Here is a 14,544-nt window from a genome sequence, read left to right as displayed (position 1 = left end):
AAAACCAAATGCTATTAATAAAATTTATTTTAAAAGAAATCTGTGAGAAACAAGCATTCAAATGAGAAACAAATCAGATCAATGAGAAACAATCTGAGTAGTGGGATGAGTTCAGAAGCCAGATTATTGAAGTTTGAAAAGTAAATGGTTATTAAGGAAATAGAAGCAATGTGGTGAATAGACAGCTTTTTGTAGGTATTGGGAAGTGAAAGGCAGTTGAGATTGAAGGCATGAATATTAAAGACATGTTTTGCAATAACGAATCAACAATGAAAAATTGGCACTGTTTTTACCACCAAAATGTAATAGTGTTTCTTGGTTATCCTATTCCCCCAACTCTCATCAAGCACAATATTGTTAATACAAAGATTTTGTCTTGAATTCTGGATATATGTATAGAGAAAATGATAGATGTGAAAAATCTTAATCTTCTTAAAATAGATTTTCTAAATTATCTATGTATCTAATGTATACTGTATATGTATCTATTTATAATGTACCTAAATGTATAATGCATATATGAACAAGACTTAATTTACATTTTACCCCTTTCCTTCCTGCCTTTCTTGACTCTGGAACCTTCCAAAAGTCATCAGGCTAATCTTTTCCAAAAAAATATATTCTTTTGCTAAGAGTAGTTTGAAGTATTTTGGGTGTGTCCACTACTACAGTTTGAAGAGACCTTAGTGATTCTATAGTTTAAACTCCTTATTTTGTAGGTGAGAAAACTGAGATTCAAAAGTAGGGGAAATGACTTCCCCAAGAACACAGAAATAATTGAAGAGTTCTAATGAAAACCCACTTCTTTTAATTGCCAGTAGAGTGCTTTTTCTGGATTACTGCCTGACCTTTCCAGTTTGTTCTGTTCAAAATATATCATTTTAAGTGGTTGCCATGATAGGGACAACTCAGTGGTCATCAAAGCTAAATATAGAGTGTGTATTGCCTTAAGAGAAGGTGATATAGAGGCAATCCCATGCCGGTATTCATTTGCTTCTTTTATATATATATATGTGTGTGTGTGTGTGTGTGTGTGTGTGTGTGTGTGTGTGTGTGTGTGTATGTATGTATGTATTTTCAAGATGAGGATTGGCTGTAAACACAGGATTTTCATAAATCTTCTCTGTTCAAATTCATGCTCTTAGCATTTATTCCCGTGTTAAATATTCTTTCATCTGGATCCACAGAATTCACCCAGTCAGCTTCATAGGACAGTGAGTTTTTGGTAATGTCTGCATTTTCCCGAATGTGTTTTTATCTGAATATATATTTGTATTTTCCCCAGGTTGAAACATATTAGAGTCCAATACATTTGACTGCTGTTGTGAATTTGTGCTTTGCATGCTGCATCTGGGACTTCAATCCAAGGCAGACCCCAAAGTGCCAATACTGTGAATTTAGCAAATCATAGTGTATTTAGCTATGAATCTCCCTCCATGTCCCGATACCTATGAGGACTTTACTGGCCATGAGCCCAGGCAGGCACAGCAGGTACCTGTCTGTTTTCCAACACCTGTGGTGATTTAAACAAATGCAAATTGATGCAAAATAGAGCTATGAAGTTAGGCCACTGGAGGTTTTGAACTTGTCATTCTTGGTATTTTAGAAAAGGTGGTTAGTTAGAAAATTCATTTAAAGAGCTCCTTTGCCCATTCATTTTAGGCCATTAATTTAGGTTTCCTTTGTTAACCAACAACATTATAAAGATGCCCATGAAATAAAGAGATTAAAATCCTTAGGAGTAAAGTTTCTTTACTGAAGTTATGCATTTGTTTTGCATTGTCTGGCATGAATATCCAAGACTACTACTGAATTTGGGACACATACATATTATCTTAAAGGACAGAGAGTGATTTAAATTCTTGCAGGATACATTGCTTCCAGAACTTGTTGCATCCCTTCAAATAAGAACAGCCCTTAGAACTGCAAGATTTATTTTGTTCTCAGATCATATCTGAAGTTAACACCATTATCCCAACATGAGATCTGATCCCAAGACTATGAAAAGGGTGAATTACATGCTCTTTGTTACATATATTTGGAAGAGGAGTACTATCTGACCACCACAGGAGACAGACATGGCACTGGCTACTAATTAAGGAAATCCCCAGCTAAGCAGAAGGATAATCTTTGCCAGTGGCAGGAAGGGTAATACCGGATAAAAAGAAGCAGAATTATAATCCAAAGGTCAGGTCAAGGAATAATATTCGAATGACTTTGCACCTTTTCTATTCTACTATTCTTTAGGGGAAGATATTTAGCAATTAATTAATCAGCGAGCTTTTATGAATGGCCTACTATGTTATAGGCATTATGCTGAGTGCTAGGGGATGAGAAAAATAAAATGAAACAGACCTTGCCCTCGAGGAGCTTATATTCTATTATGGAAAACAATATATGTACGTATAAATGTTGATGATGTTAGTGCAAGGTAATTTGTAATGATGGACGCTAATAGCTGGGATAAGAAAGATCATATATAGAAGGTGAGCTAAACTTGAAGGAAGCTAAGAATTATCAGAGATATCTTTGAAGAAAGAGAATTCTCTAAGCATGAGGGGAATAACAGGAACAAAGGCATGAGTGAAATTAAGACTTCTTCACCTTAAATTTCTATGTGACCCCCCAATACTGAGAATATATTCACTAAAATAAATTGATGGTAATAATGATGGGAATGATGAAGTTACTGTGTCATTTAAGATCCCATTGATAAACCCACCTGAAGTTTGAAAAAGTACCAAAAATATTGTTGTTTATTTTTTATGAATATAACATGGAACCTAAAAGAATAGTTATCACATAATAGAACTCTATAACATGAGGTAAGCAAGTAGAATAGGATGTAAAAATCAAGGACATGCTAGAATTGTATATATATCACAAATATTAAAAATTTCCAGATACAGTAAATCAATCAACAGATATTTATTGAGTCCTAGCTAAAGCTAAAGTCGAGGAATTAAAGGCTAATAGGGGAAGGGATCTAGCGTCTGGAATGAGAAGCCCTACATTTGAATTTCTACTCTATTATCCACCTACTCTGTGACTTGACACATGACATTCCATGCTTAAACCTCATATTCCTCACCTGAAAATGAGATAGTTGGACTAGATAATTGACAAAGCCCTCCTTTTTTTCTAAATCTGTGATCAGAATCCCTTTTATTTCAGAAATATTAAAATTGAGAATAATAATACTAAATGTTGAAAAAGTAATGACAATTTAAGACTTCTGTTGATGACATAAAATTTCACATCAGATCTTTATCTGTGCACAGAAACAGGATTAAAAAAATTATTTAACATTGGCTAAGATTATCAGTAGGCAATATCTCTTTGATCCCTTTGTGACAATCATCCCTTTAGGACTTCAGAAAGGTTAATAGAGTCAAAATCCCTTATCATATGAGAAAGGAAGTGAATCATGCATCTCTTATATGTTACTAAACATGAAAGCTTAATATCTAACACAGGATCATTTCTATGTAATGATCAATGATACATATACCAATAGGTGTATATTTATAGTCATGAATAGGTTTATGTTTAAATGTTTTCTACATTATTTCTATAATTCAGATAAATACATCATATGTGAAGATAGAATATTCTCTAATCACATATTATAAGGTATAAGAGTAGAGAATACACTCTACTCCTAGGCAGCTAGGTGATACAATGGACTTGTAGTCAAGAAGAAACAAGTTCAAGTCTGATCTCAGATATTTACTAGCTATATCATCCTGCAGATGTCACTTCACATCTCTTTCTCTTAGTTAACTCATGAAAAAATGAAGATAAATGAATAGTAAAATGATAAAAGCAGCACTAATTCCCCAGGTTGTTGTGAGGATAAAATGAGATATGTATCAAGTGCTTGTAAAATACTTAAGTCCTATATAAATTAAATATTTCATCATTATTAAAACTCATGTTATATAATGTATAAATATATATATATAAAGTAAAAGATCAGAGATATATTTTATTACTCCATTTTTAAAGACATGTTGTTCTAAATGAGTGCATCTTTAAGCTTTAAGATCCTTGCACTTCTGAGACTTTTTGGATAGTTATATTAGAGTAGGAAAGTATTATTGATGAGATATATTAAATAAATATATTAGAATAAGATTATATGTACATTTAAAAGGTCTTAAAACCAACGCCACCAAGATTAGATGAGAAACAACAAATTTTGGGGAAAATGTATAGCAAGTGTCTCTAATAATGGTCTCATATCTAAATATCTAAAGACCTGAGTCAAATTATGACTCCTTAATGTCAGAGAGGCTCACCACCATAGGTCAGTTACTATCAGATAATTTCTGGGGCAATTCATTTTCTTAGAAGTTCTCCCTTTAAAGAAAAAAGTTCTCTCTACTAATTAATTCATAGCCAGGTTTCATGATTTGTGCATGTTCATTCTATAAGCTGGAAGTACAGCCAGAACTGGAAGCAAGTCCTCATGATACGTAATCTGCCCCAGTATTTTCCTCCTATGGCATTATGATTCTAGAGATTAACCAATCAATCAATAAACATTCATTATTTATTGTGTCAGGCATCTATTGTGTCAGGCATTATGATTGTACAGATTTCTTGCTATTATTATACTGACATTAGTTACAAGAAGTTTAAACAACATTACTTTGGAATATATATTCTGTTGTTCAAGAGCAAAATATCTTTCTTTTTGTGTAAGCTTTGAAAGTATAGCTCTGTGCCGAGTTTTGCATAGCCAAGGGCAGGACCTCATTAGATGGGACAGGAACTGAGTATCCAAGAACTCATGTTCAAAAGGTATCTAAGAACAAGTCAAGTAAGGTGCCAACATATAGAAAGAGACAAAATATGAAGGAGCAGGTTTCAAAAGTCAAGGCAAACAGAGGTTTAGAATGCACAAAGACATTCAACAAAAAATGCTGACTATGGGTAAAGTGTAAATGAAGTGCTTGCAGATTCATGCTGCTGCTAATTGGTGGTAGATTATATATTGCTTCTGAAGGGAAGGTATGATTGTTATGCGTGGTGTGAAATGTCAGGAATACCACAAGAGACTTGTGTCCTAGTCCATCTTGTTTCATTTCCTTTAGACCGGGGGTTGGCAACCTTTTTGGCCGTGAGAGCCATAAATGCCACATTTTTTAAAATGTAATTTCGTGAGAGCTGTACAGTGCTCACAATGCAAGCTCCTGTAACAGTGCGCCCTCCTGTAACAGAACCTGAAAAAAAATTGACTTTATGGTTCCTGCAGAAAGAGCCATATCTGGCCCTCAAAAGAGGCAGATATGGCTCAAGAGCCATACGTTGCCGACCCCTGCTTTAGACAAAGTCCTCATTGTCAAAGGAAAAAAAAAAACTAGTCTGTTTAAATAGTTCCTTTGGTTAAAGTCATTTAATCTGAAGGCAGACATAGATTTGAAAAAAAAATTGTTTTATCTGGTTTATATTCTGTGTGGACCATATGTTTGCTTTTTGGGTTTGGAGAACTCTGAGTTATGTAGGAAAAGTTGAGACTTCATTTAGATTATGATTCCCATGATGATATGTTGGAATTCTTACCAGTCTCATAAAAGTCAGTACCACCATCTGTTATTTTAAAGCCAGGGACAGAGGAAAAATCCAATAGAATTCAATAGGTATTCTCTAAGCAGGTCATTTCCCCCCACTCAGTAAAGAGAAATGCCCATACTCTAAGAGATAGGATTTTTATCTTGAGTATCAAATTCATCTTATTACTCCTTTCCCTATTTTCTCCTCCTGCTAATTTGTTATGGGTGTTCAGTGGTGCAAATATTTGATTCTCTACTGGAAAGATCTTTGAATACAAATGACTCACTGGAAATTAAAATGGAACATAAATGCCACAGGCTGGATGCTACAAACACAGAGGAATCCACTGAAGCTAGCAGAGTAGAACCATCCAATATGTCTTGATGGTACCTGATTTGCTCCCCGGAGGTATCACATGTCCATGCTCTCTTGTCAGAGTTCTTGTAGTGATATTTTAAATTTAATTAAATTTTCAAGAATGTCAATTTTTAGTCACTATTGTTGATGGCTCAATATGTGAGGTTCCTTAAAAATGCATGGCCATCTTTTGCTATGTGTTTGATCTGTCTGGTGACGTAAATATTAATTACTCAGTTTATTGGAGTCCTGCTGATGTAGATATCTTTTTTTTTCCTGTCTTCTCCCAGGAAAAGAAGAATATATTGCGACCTTCAAGGGATCAGAATATTTCTGCTATGACTTGTCCCAAAACCCCATTCAAAGCAGCAGCGACGAAATAACCCTGTCATTTAAAACTCTTCAGAGGAATGGACTGATGCTTCACACAGGGAAATCAGCTGATTATGTCAATCTTGCACTGAAAAATGGAGCCGTCTCTCTGGTCATTAATTTGGGATCAGGGGCTTTTGAAGCACTGGTGGAACCCGTGAATGGAAAATTTAATGACAATGCCTGGCATGATGTGAAAGTAACCAGGAATCTGCGTCAGGTAACAGTACAATGGATAAGACTAACTGACTTTGTTTCCTGCTACAGCTATCTGTATGGTACCTTAAAACCTAACAACATGATACTAGACTTGTGGTTTTCACTTACAAATTAGCACTTTTTAAGTATTATTATTTCTACCAAGAAGGATCTCCCTGCCATACTTGAGCAGGGGCATATCTAGAAAGTTCTGGGACCCAGAGGCTGTTCCATGCAGGGGGATAATTGCAGTATGCCAGAGGGCTACAGGGATTGCTCAGTGATTTCCCAAATCTGGTTTTTGTGACGGTGTATTTTTTTTGGTACTGTTGTTATTGTTGTTGTTGTTTTAACACTTCCATGGGGTCATCATGAAGCATGCACATTGGGGTCATTGAAACTCAGTTCCTTTTTTGTAATCAGAGAACTGCTTTCAAAGATGGTTAGTTTGGGGTGGGGGTGCTTTTCTTCCCTTTCTTTAATTTTTTTCTTTATTCTCCAAAAATGGAGAAAAAATCAGATAAATGGCCTAAAGCATTAATCTGGGGTTTTGCATAAGGCCCTATAGTGTTCTTATGGGGATTTTTTTCTTTTTTTCTCTTTCAATGGACCCCCAAAAAATAAGTGGCCTATTTAATCTATTTTGTCTTTGTGTATCCCCAAATATATTAGATCCTAGAAAAAAAATTTATTGGTTTAGCTTTGGGTCCATATATACTGTATATTATTCTCAAAGACAAAAAATACAGTATATGGTATATATTTTATATATGATCAGGTTAGCATTAAATGGTGTGTTTATATATTATTACGCTATCATTTTTGCTTACCATTTGATAATTTACATATATTAAAATGTATCATTTTGTTAAGTGTTGACAGTGACTATTTTCTGCCATACATGCCTCTTTTAAACTAATATCCTTTAACATATTTGTTGTTTCTCTAAACAGTTGCAGATTGACTGGATTATCTCTGGTTTTCCTTTACTAAAACAGCTGTCTGTTTCTGAGCTGTTAACTATCTAACCTTTTCTTTCTACTTCTATAAGAAAAAAAAAATCAACAACAAGGAATTAACTCTATGAGATAGGGAAAGAGGAACATTTTTAGGAACACAGTGTTGTCCTAGCCAAGGCAGAGAAGTCTACCCAAAGTGTTTTTGAGAGCCCCAAATATCTTTAAAATGCCTTCTGTCCATGCATGGGTAGGGTCCCAGCATGCTTCATACTGTCCTGGGAGATTTCACAGCTAGCGATGTACTTAGAGCAAAGGTTCCCAGCTGTTCCCACCTCTTTGGTTCTTGTACTCTTTCTCAGATGCCAACCAAGAGATCCAGGACATTACTAGAGAGAAGCAGCAAAGAGAATGGGGTTGGGGGCACCAGCTTTCTAGATCTGCCTTTGCTCAGGTTACCCACTTCGACAGTAAATTGGTAGCTCAAAGGAAAACTGTCCTTGTACAGTTGGGGTGCATGTGTGGCAGGGTAGATACAAAACTCCATTCTACTCATTCTATGTGTCAGGATCTTTGCTTTGTTTCATTGCAGTAAACTGTGATCCTAAGTCCATCAATATGACCGAAAGAAGTTTTGGAGTTGAGGAGGATTCCTTGTGTGCAGTAAAATTGAGTACTAGGGCATTGCCAACTGATTCCTACTGATTTTCTGGGGGAGGGCAGGGCGGGGGAGGGGTCATTTGGGGGTTTAGGGCAAGCAGTGGTCAGCCAATGAGCTTTAGGCTTTTGGATCCCTCTACCTATTTTAAATATCTGTCAGTGATGTTCAGAGGAAGGAGGATGGAGGGAGCATTGCATTGCCATATGTCTGTTTCTGTTAAGGAGTGAGTTTATGAACTACAATCTCAGGACAAATATTATTGCTGTAACCTCTGTGGGAGGCCTATTTGTTAGTCTGCTTTTTTCTTGTAAGATTTTTTTGCCCTTTTTCTATGTTACTAACATGCTTAATAACTAACATGCCATTCATGGAATGTTTCATTCTACTAACCGTTACCTGAATCAAAAAATGTACTAACATGGTAGAGACCATCATATTTTTTAAGTAACAATCGTTATTCTGTTCACAGTTTTTAATTTCCTTTCTCCCCCCTTCTCCACAAAGCACTCAGGCATTGGACACGCTATGGTAAACAAACTACATTGTTCGGTAGATATCATTCTAATTGTTTCTTATTTTGGGTTTGCCGTGTGTTTTCTTTCTTTCTTTTAACTGTAGACATCATTAACAAAAGAGGAACTGCGGTTGGTACTCTTCTGCTTACTTTGGACTCCTTCTTTCCATCTGTTGTTGACCTCATTTTTTTTCCTGTTCCTGTCAACTTCTGTTTTCCAACTCACCTGTAGGGGCATCGTTAACGTTTCGAACGTTTGCATCCAGCTGTGGTTAACGAGGGATAAGACTAAAATGGTGGCTGGCCCGAGTGACCGCAGGCTCAGCCAGTTTCTAACCATTCATAATGCATGGCATGAAGATTTGGTTTGGGAATGATGGAGATGCCACAATCACTCATCTTTCCGTCATCTCAGAGCAGTTTTGTTACTTTGGTTCTCCCCGTTTTCTTTCCTTTTCCTTTTCCGAACTGTCCTGTCCCTCCAGCATGCGCACATCAGCGTGGGCCGCCCCCACTGATTGTTTTGCTTCCTTTTTTTCCTTTGGCATGAAGGTAGACACTTGCATGCTGACCAGCTGCTGCTCTGTAGTGCAAACAGTGATGTTGCTGGATATAGCTTGCGCCTTTTCTGTTAACAAGGTGCACGTTGTGATTAGTCAATGACAGACAACTAAACTTTACTAATATGTACACCAGCAAAACTAACCTAGGAAGCATTTTACTAACACCATTTTTGTGTCTGCTGAATAACTTTTTAAGTTGCAAATAGGGACTATGCTGACACTAGTTCACTAATCAGCTAAGTCTTTAACTAGCTTAGAACCTGTAGGGATAGTTGACTAGAATCCAAGACTAAACCTCAAACAGACATGAAAATGGGTTCCACCATAGGTCTCCAAAAAGTAAATAAATAAATAAATAAATAAATAAGAACAAAAAATGGACCAAAAAAACAAAACAAAACAAAACAAAAGCAAAAACAAAAGCAAAAAAAGTCAAAATACAAAAACAAAAAACAAACAAACAAACAAACAACAAAAAAAAAAACACAAAACAGGCATACCCCAGGATTGCAGTATCTAGGTCTGAGTATAGCGTGTCCTTTCCCTGTGCTTTGTTATCTAGGTGACAATATCAGTGGATGGAATTCTTACCACAACGGGCTACACGCAAGAAGACTATACCATGCTGGGTTCTGATGACTTTTTCTATGTTGGAGGCAGCCCCAGCACAGCCGACCTCCCAGGGTCACCAGTCAGTAACAACTTTATGGGCTGCCTCAAGGAGGTAAATATCACCTGTCACTCAGATTGTCACTGATTCATTATCCTATTATTGCAGGTACCGGAAATGAAAGAGTCTTTGCTGAATATGGTTTGACAGATGATGCTTCCTGAGGTCAATGTCACAGCATCAAATATTATTTAATCCATTGCTTATGTGGGATCAGGGGAAGAGATACAAACTTGTTATGGAAGTATATATATATATATATATACGTCCCTCTTTAGGAATCTGTGTGTAATTCACAATTAGAGTATTTGGGGTGTCTGTGCACTGGTTATGAAAGGAAAGCAAGCAAAGAGAGATAACAGTTGAGTGGTCAGCAAAATGTCGAGTTCATTTCCACTAATATGCCTTAAGTGAATCGGTTACTAGATGGCACAATGGTTCCTAATGATATTATTTTTCAGAGATAGCAAGGAGGAGGAAGGAGGAAAAAGCAAAAAAAAGTCAAGTTGTTGTAAGATAGAGACTTAAAATACACCATCAAGGAATTTAATCATATTTATTCATGCCAAAATCACAAATATTTGATTACATGGATGAATGAGACAAGTTTGTACCCCCTTAAAAAATCAAGCTGCTAATTACCCTTCCCTTCACACTGTAGTCGTGTTGATGTAGCCCCTGATAATGAGTATTGTTAGTTGGAGAAAATATAGCACCATATTTTTTTTAATGAAAATTTGTCTTTTTCAACAGTCTTATACAATTCTAGAATGGGAGGACTGTTTCGTTGAGTGGTGAATATTTGACTATGTATACTCTGACAGTTTCAAGTTTGGTGATTTTGAGCTTATGGATGACTCTATCTTGTTGCCATCTGTGTACAATAAGGCTCATTCAGAGGGAAAATATTTCTATGTGAAATTGAATCAGCAAGGGATGGGAGGGTATCACCATGAACAGAAAAAAAAAAATCAGTCCAGATGCAATCATAGCTGCAGACAGAAGTCTCCTACCCTGAGTCATCTCAGCTATTTTACATTCACATTATTCTTTTCTGTTGTCTTATGAAAACTGTAGCTTTGTAAGAAATGACTCTGGGGATCTTCAAAATGGCATAAGTTCAACAAGAACAAAGGAGTTAATTTCTCTAAGGATAACTAGACACATTGGGGGGAAAAAAACCTCAAAGCACTATTGTAATTATAATTCTAGCATGAATTGTCTTGAGTGCCTTCTATGTAGTATGAATGATGGAATTTTTAACAGAGGACCTAGGTACATGTTGGCAAACCTATGACATATTCCAGAGGGGGCTGCTCCCCTCATCCTCTCCACACATGCCTGAGGACATTTTTCACATGACCTGACCCCTCTACCCATCAGTCTGATGGTAGTGCTTCCTCCTTCCCCTGTTTGGGGTAAGGCAAGAAGGCTTACATGTGGCATTAGGGTTGCAGTTTGGGCACTCTATCTCTAAAAGGTTTGCCCTCACTGATGTAGGTTCTGATTGAAGCTCTGGCTCTATGACTTTGGCCAATATTCTTAATCTTTCAGAATCCCAGTTTCTTTGCCTAGAAAAGGAAGTGATTGGACTAAATACTCTTTCACATCTAAATCTATGGTCCTACATACTTGCCACTGAGTTTGGTATTGAAAAACAAACTATTTTGCTTGTTAATACATGTATAATTCAGAAAACAACAATAATGACAACAAAATAAAAAAATTGCACAAGGTTCATTTCCCCAAAAATTTTACATTATTCAGGAAGAGAAAACTCTAACAGCCTTAACATAATCATAGAATGATATTCATCTGCAAAATGAAGCATTATATCATATAACAAATTCATTGAAATTAATCTTCATGGAGATATTCTTTGAATTTGGCCTTCGAGAAAGAGAGAAAAAAATGAATGGATAGAAGTAGGGTTACTTTTTAAAAATTTAAAGTTTATTTATTTGTTTTTTTGTTAACGTTAAAATTCCCAAGTAATTCCCTCTTTCCCTTCCCCTCTCCTCATTAGTGAAGACAAAAAGATATGTGTCTGTATAAAAACAATCTTTCATATATGTATTTATTATTATATTTCTCTGAAGGTGGACAAAGTCATTTTTTCAAACAATATTTCTCTTATTGTATATAATATTCTCTTGTTTCTGTTCATTTCACTCTTCATATTTTCACATATGTCTTTATGGGTTTTTTTTAATCTGCCTGTCATTTCTTCTTGTGTGGTAGTATTCCATTATAATTATATGCCATGATATGTTTATCCATTTCATAATTGATAGACATCCCCTCAATTTTTAGTTTTTTGGCACCAATAAGAGAGCTACTGTAAATATTTTAAAATATATAGGTTATTTTCCTTTTTCTGTGATCCGTTTAGGAAATAAGCCTAGTGGTGACATTATTGGGTCAAAAGGTATATATAATTTTTAATTCTTTGGACATAATTCCAGTTGGGTTATTTTTGATGAATAATGAATGAGAAGTCTGGGAAAAGTAAGGAAGTGGGGCTTGGTTTAGACAGTTTATAACAACTCATTTTCCTTAACAACCAATTGGTCTATATTTCCATACATTTATCTCTGTTCTTTCTGGTTTACCGATTTAGCTTATTATAACATGACAATGCATGGTCAAACTTGAATGGTAAAGCAATCAATGGAGGACTCTGACAGGAATAAGGCTAAACATTTAATGGGAATGTCACATAGGAATATCCTTAATGATGAACAAGAAGATATGAGGATTATCTTCCTGTATACCTTAATATGCCACTAATTCATTGGATGATCTTGGACAAATCAGTGGACTCCTCTGCATTTCAAGTGTTTCAAATTCTAAATTAAGGGATTATGTTATAGAGTCTAATAGCAAATTATTTTAGCTGGCCATACTTGAACTTTATATATTATAAAAAACATATCTACAGTGGTAGCTAGGTGACTCAGTGGATAGAGTGCCTGAGAAGATAAGAGTTTTAAAGTAACATATATCTTTCACTCTCATAAAAGAGGATTTAGTCAGCTAGGTTTCCCTTCACTGACAATACCAACAGAACAAATGATGTTTCCATCTCTACCGTTGCTTAACCAGTTATAATTAAAATAATTAGAAAATCATTCTGTCACACATGTGTTGACCTTGCCTTCTTGAGCATAGTATTTATACATTCTTTGTTTTTTTTTTCTTTGCCCAGTCACCCATCAACTTTGGTAGGCTCACAAATAAAACATAGACCAAGCACTGGACAAAGAGGTGTGCCCTATTAATAGGGAGCATTGTACTGACAATTTCTGCGTCCAAGCAATAAAATACTTCTGTGTCCTCTGCAGATTTAGGATTAAAAAAAAAAGAAAGAAGGAAGGAAAGAAAGAAGGGAGCCACACCTCTTTATTGACAATGAACATTTACTTTTTCTCTCTTATCAACCTCTGGCAAATGTTAGCAGCCAGTTCCACCTACTTTCTCTTTGACTTTTGTAATTGGCTTCATGTACCTCGGTCCCAACTTACTCAAGGGTAGCGACAGTAGCTACAATTGCTCAATACATCAAAACATGGGACAACTTCAGAGCTCTTTGATCCTTAGCGATTTCCACTCCTGCCTGCATAGTCTCTTTAGAAACCCCCACTCTTCCTTGACTCTAAGCCTAGCCAAGGAATAAAGCCTCAATAAAGTACAATGGATTTGGTGTTAAACCGTATTTGTTCAGATGTGTAAGCTTTGTATAGTTACTGAAGCAAAAGATAGGGGAAAGACATCTGGATTGTTTTAAAGGAAAAGGCTTCTGTGGCATGAACTTTATATCATAACATGGATAATTCTGATGTTATCTCTCTAGGCTTGTGCAGTTAAAATCAAATCTGTTTTGGGGTGAAGTCAGGTTTATCTTTTATTTTTTCTTGAACTCCAATTAGGCCACACTCTAGAATCTATAAAAAATGCCTTTTCACTTCCAGTGAACCAGCAAATGAATTCATTTCAGGTTATGTGGGTCTGTAACATATTCCTATTTGATTTTCAGTCTGGAAATAGTGTCTGAACTTTGTAAGAAATTTTTCTAATGAATCATCTAAGATGACTCTGAGTTACAAAGAAAAGGACACTGACACTAGAGACAGTGGATCAGGGTTTGAAACTTTCTTCTGCTTTGAATTTCCTATGTAAATCTAGCCAAATCAGGCTTCCTTGGGTCCCCCTCAGCTTCCTCATCTATGATGGTTTAGACTGAATGACTTCTGTAATTCCTTCCAATTCTAAGTCTATGACTCAATAAATGATAATTAAATATGTAGTTCTATTTCTCTATGAAAATGTGGCATTCTTTTCATTTTGTGTTAGAAACATGGAATAGTGGAAGCAGATGGAGCCTAAAAAATGAGACCTGCAGTTGAATCTGTATCTGCAATGTACTTTAAAAAAAACAACCAAATAATTAAAAATCTAAAATCTTTTTCAGTTCTGAAATTTAGCAATCCATTTATTAAAGTAGATATTAATTTAAAAGCAGTACCACATATTATTGATACTTTAGTTTACACCGTTATTCTTTTAAGGATTTGAGATGAAAGGTAAATCATTGATACAGAGAAAGAAAGAAAGAAAGAAAGAAAGAAAGAAAGAAAGAAAGAAAGAAAGAAAGAAAGAAAGAAAGAAAGAAAGAAAGAAAGAAAGAAAGAGAG

General features: G+C 35.6%; 1 protein-coding gene across 18 annotated transcripts in view; it reads left to right on the top strand.

Moving 5' to 3' along the window:
* NRXN1 (neurexin 1) overlaps positions 1–14,544 on the top strand; it is a 1,430,528-nt gene that overhangs the window by 495,824 nt on the left and 920,160 nt on the right. For 8 of the 18 annotated variants that reach the window (XM_044663323.1, XM_044663322.1, XM_044663319.1 and 5 more), the window contains 2 exons: positions 6,207–6,508; positions 9,743–9,904. In XM_044663323.1, coding sequence (XP_044519258.1) covers positions 6,207–6,508; positions 9,743–9,904 — 464 coding nt within the window. Of the gene's footprint in view, positions 1–6,206; positions 6,509–8,607; positions 8,653–9,742; positions 9,905–14,544 lie in introns of all 18 variants that reach the window. The other 10 variants (XM_044663306.1, XM_044663314.1, XM_044663308.1 and 7 more) reach the window with 2 other exon arrangements.

The sequence above is a fragment of the Gracilinanus agilis genome, chromosome 2 (assembly GCF_016433145.1).
Source record: "Gracilinanus agilis isolate LMUSP501 chromosome 2, AgileGrace, whole genome shotgun sequence".
Lineage (NCBI taxonomy): Eukaryota > Metazoa > Chordata > Mammalia > Didelphimorphia > Didelphidae > Gracilinanus > Gracilinanus agilis.
This window is presented reverse-complemented; position numbering and strand designations above follow the sequence as displayed.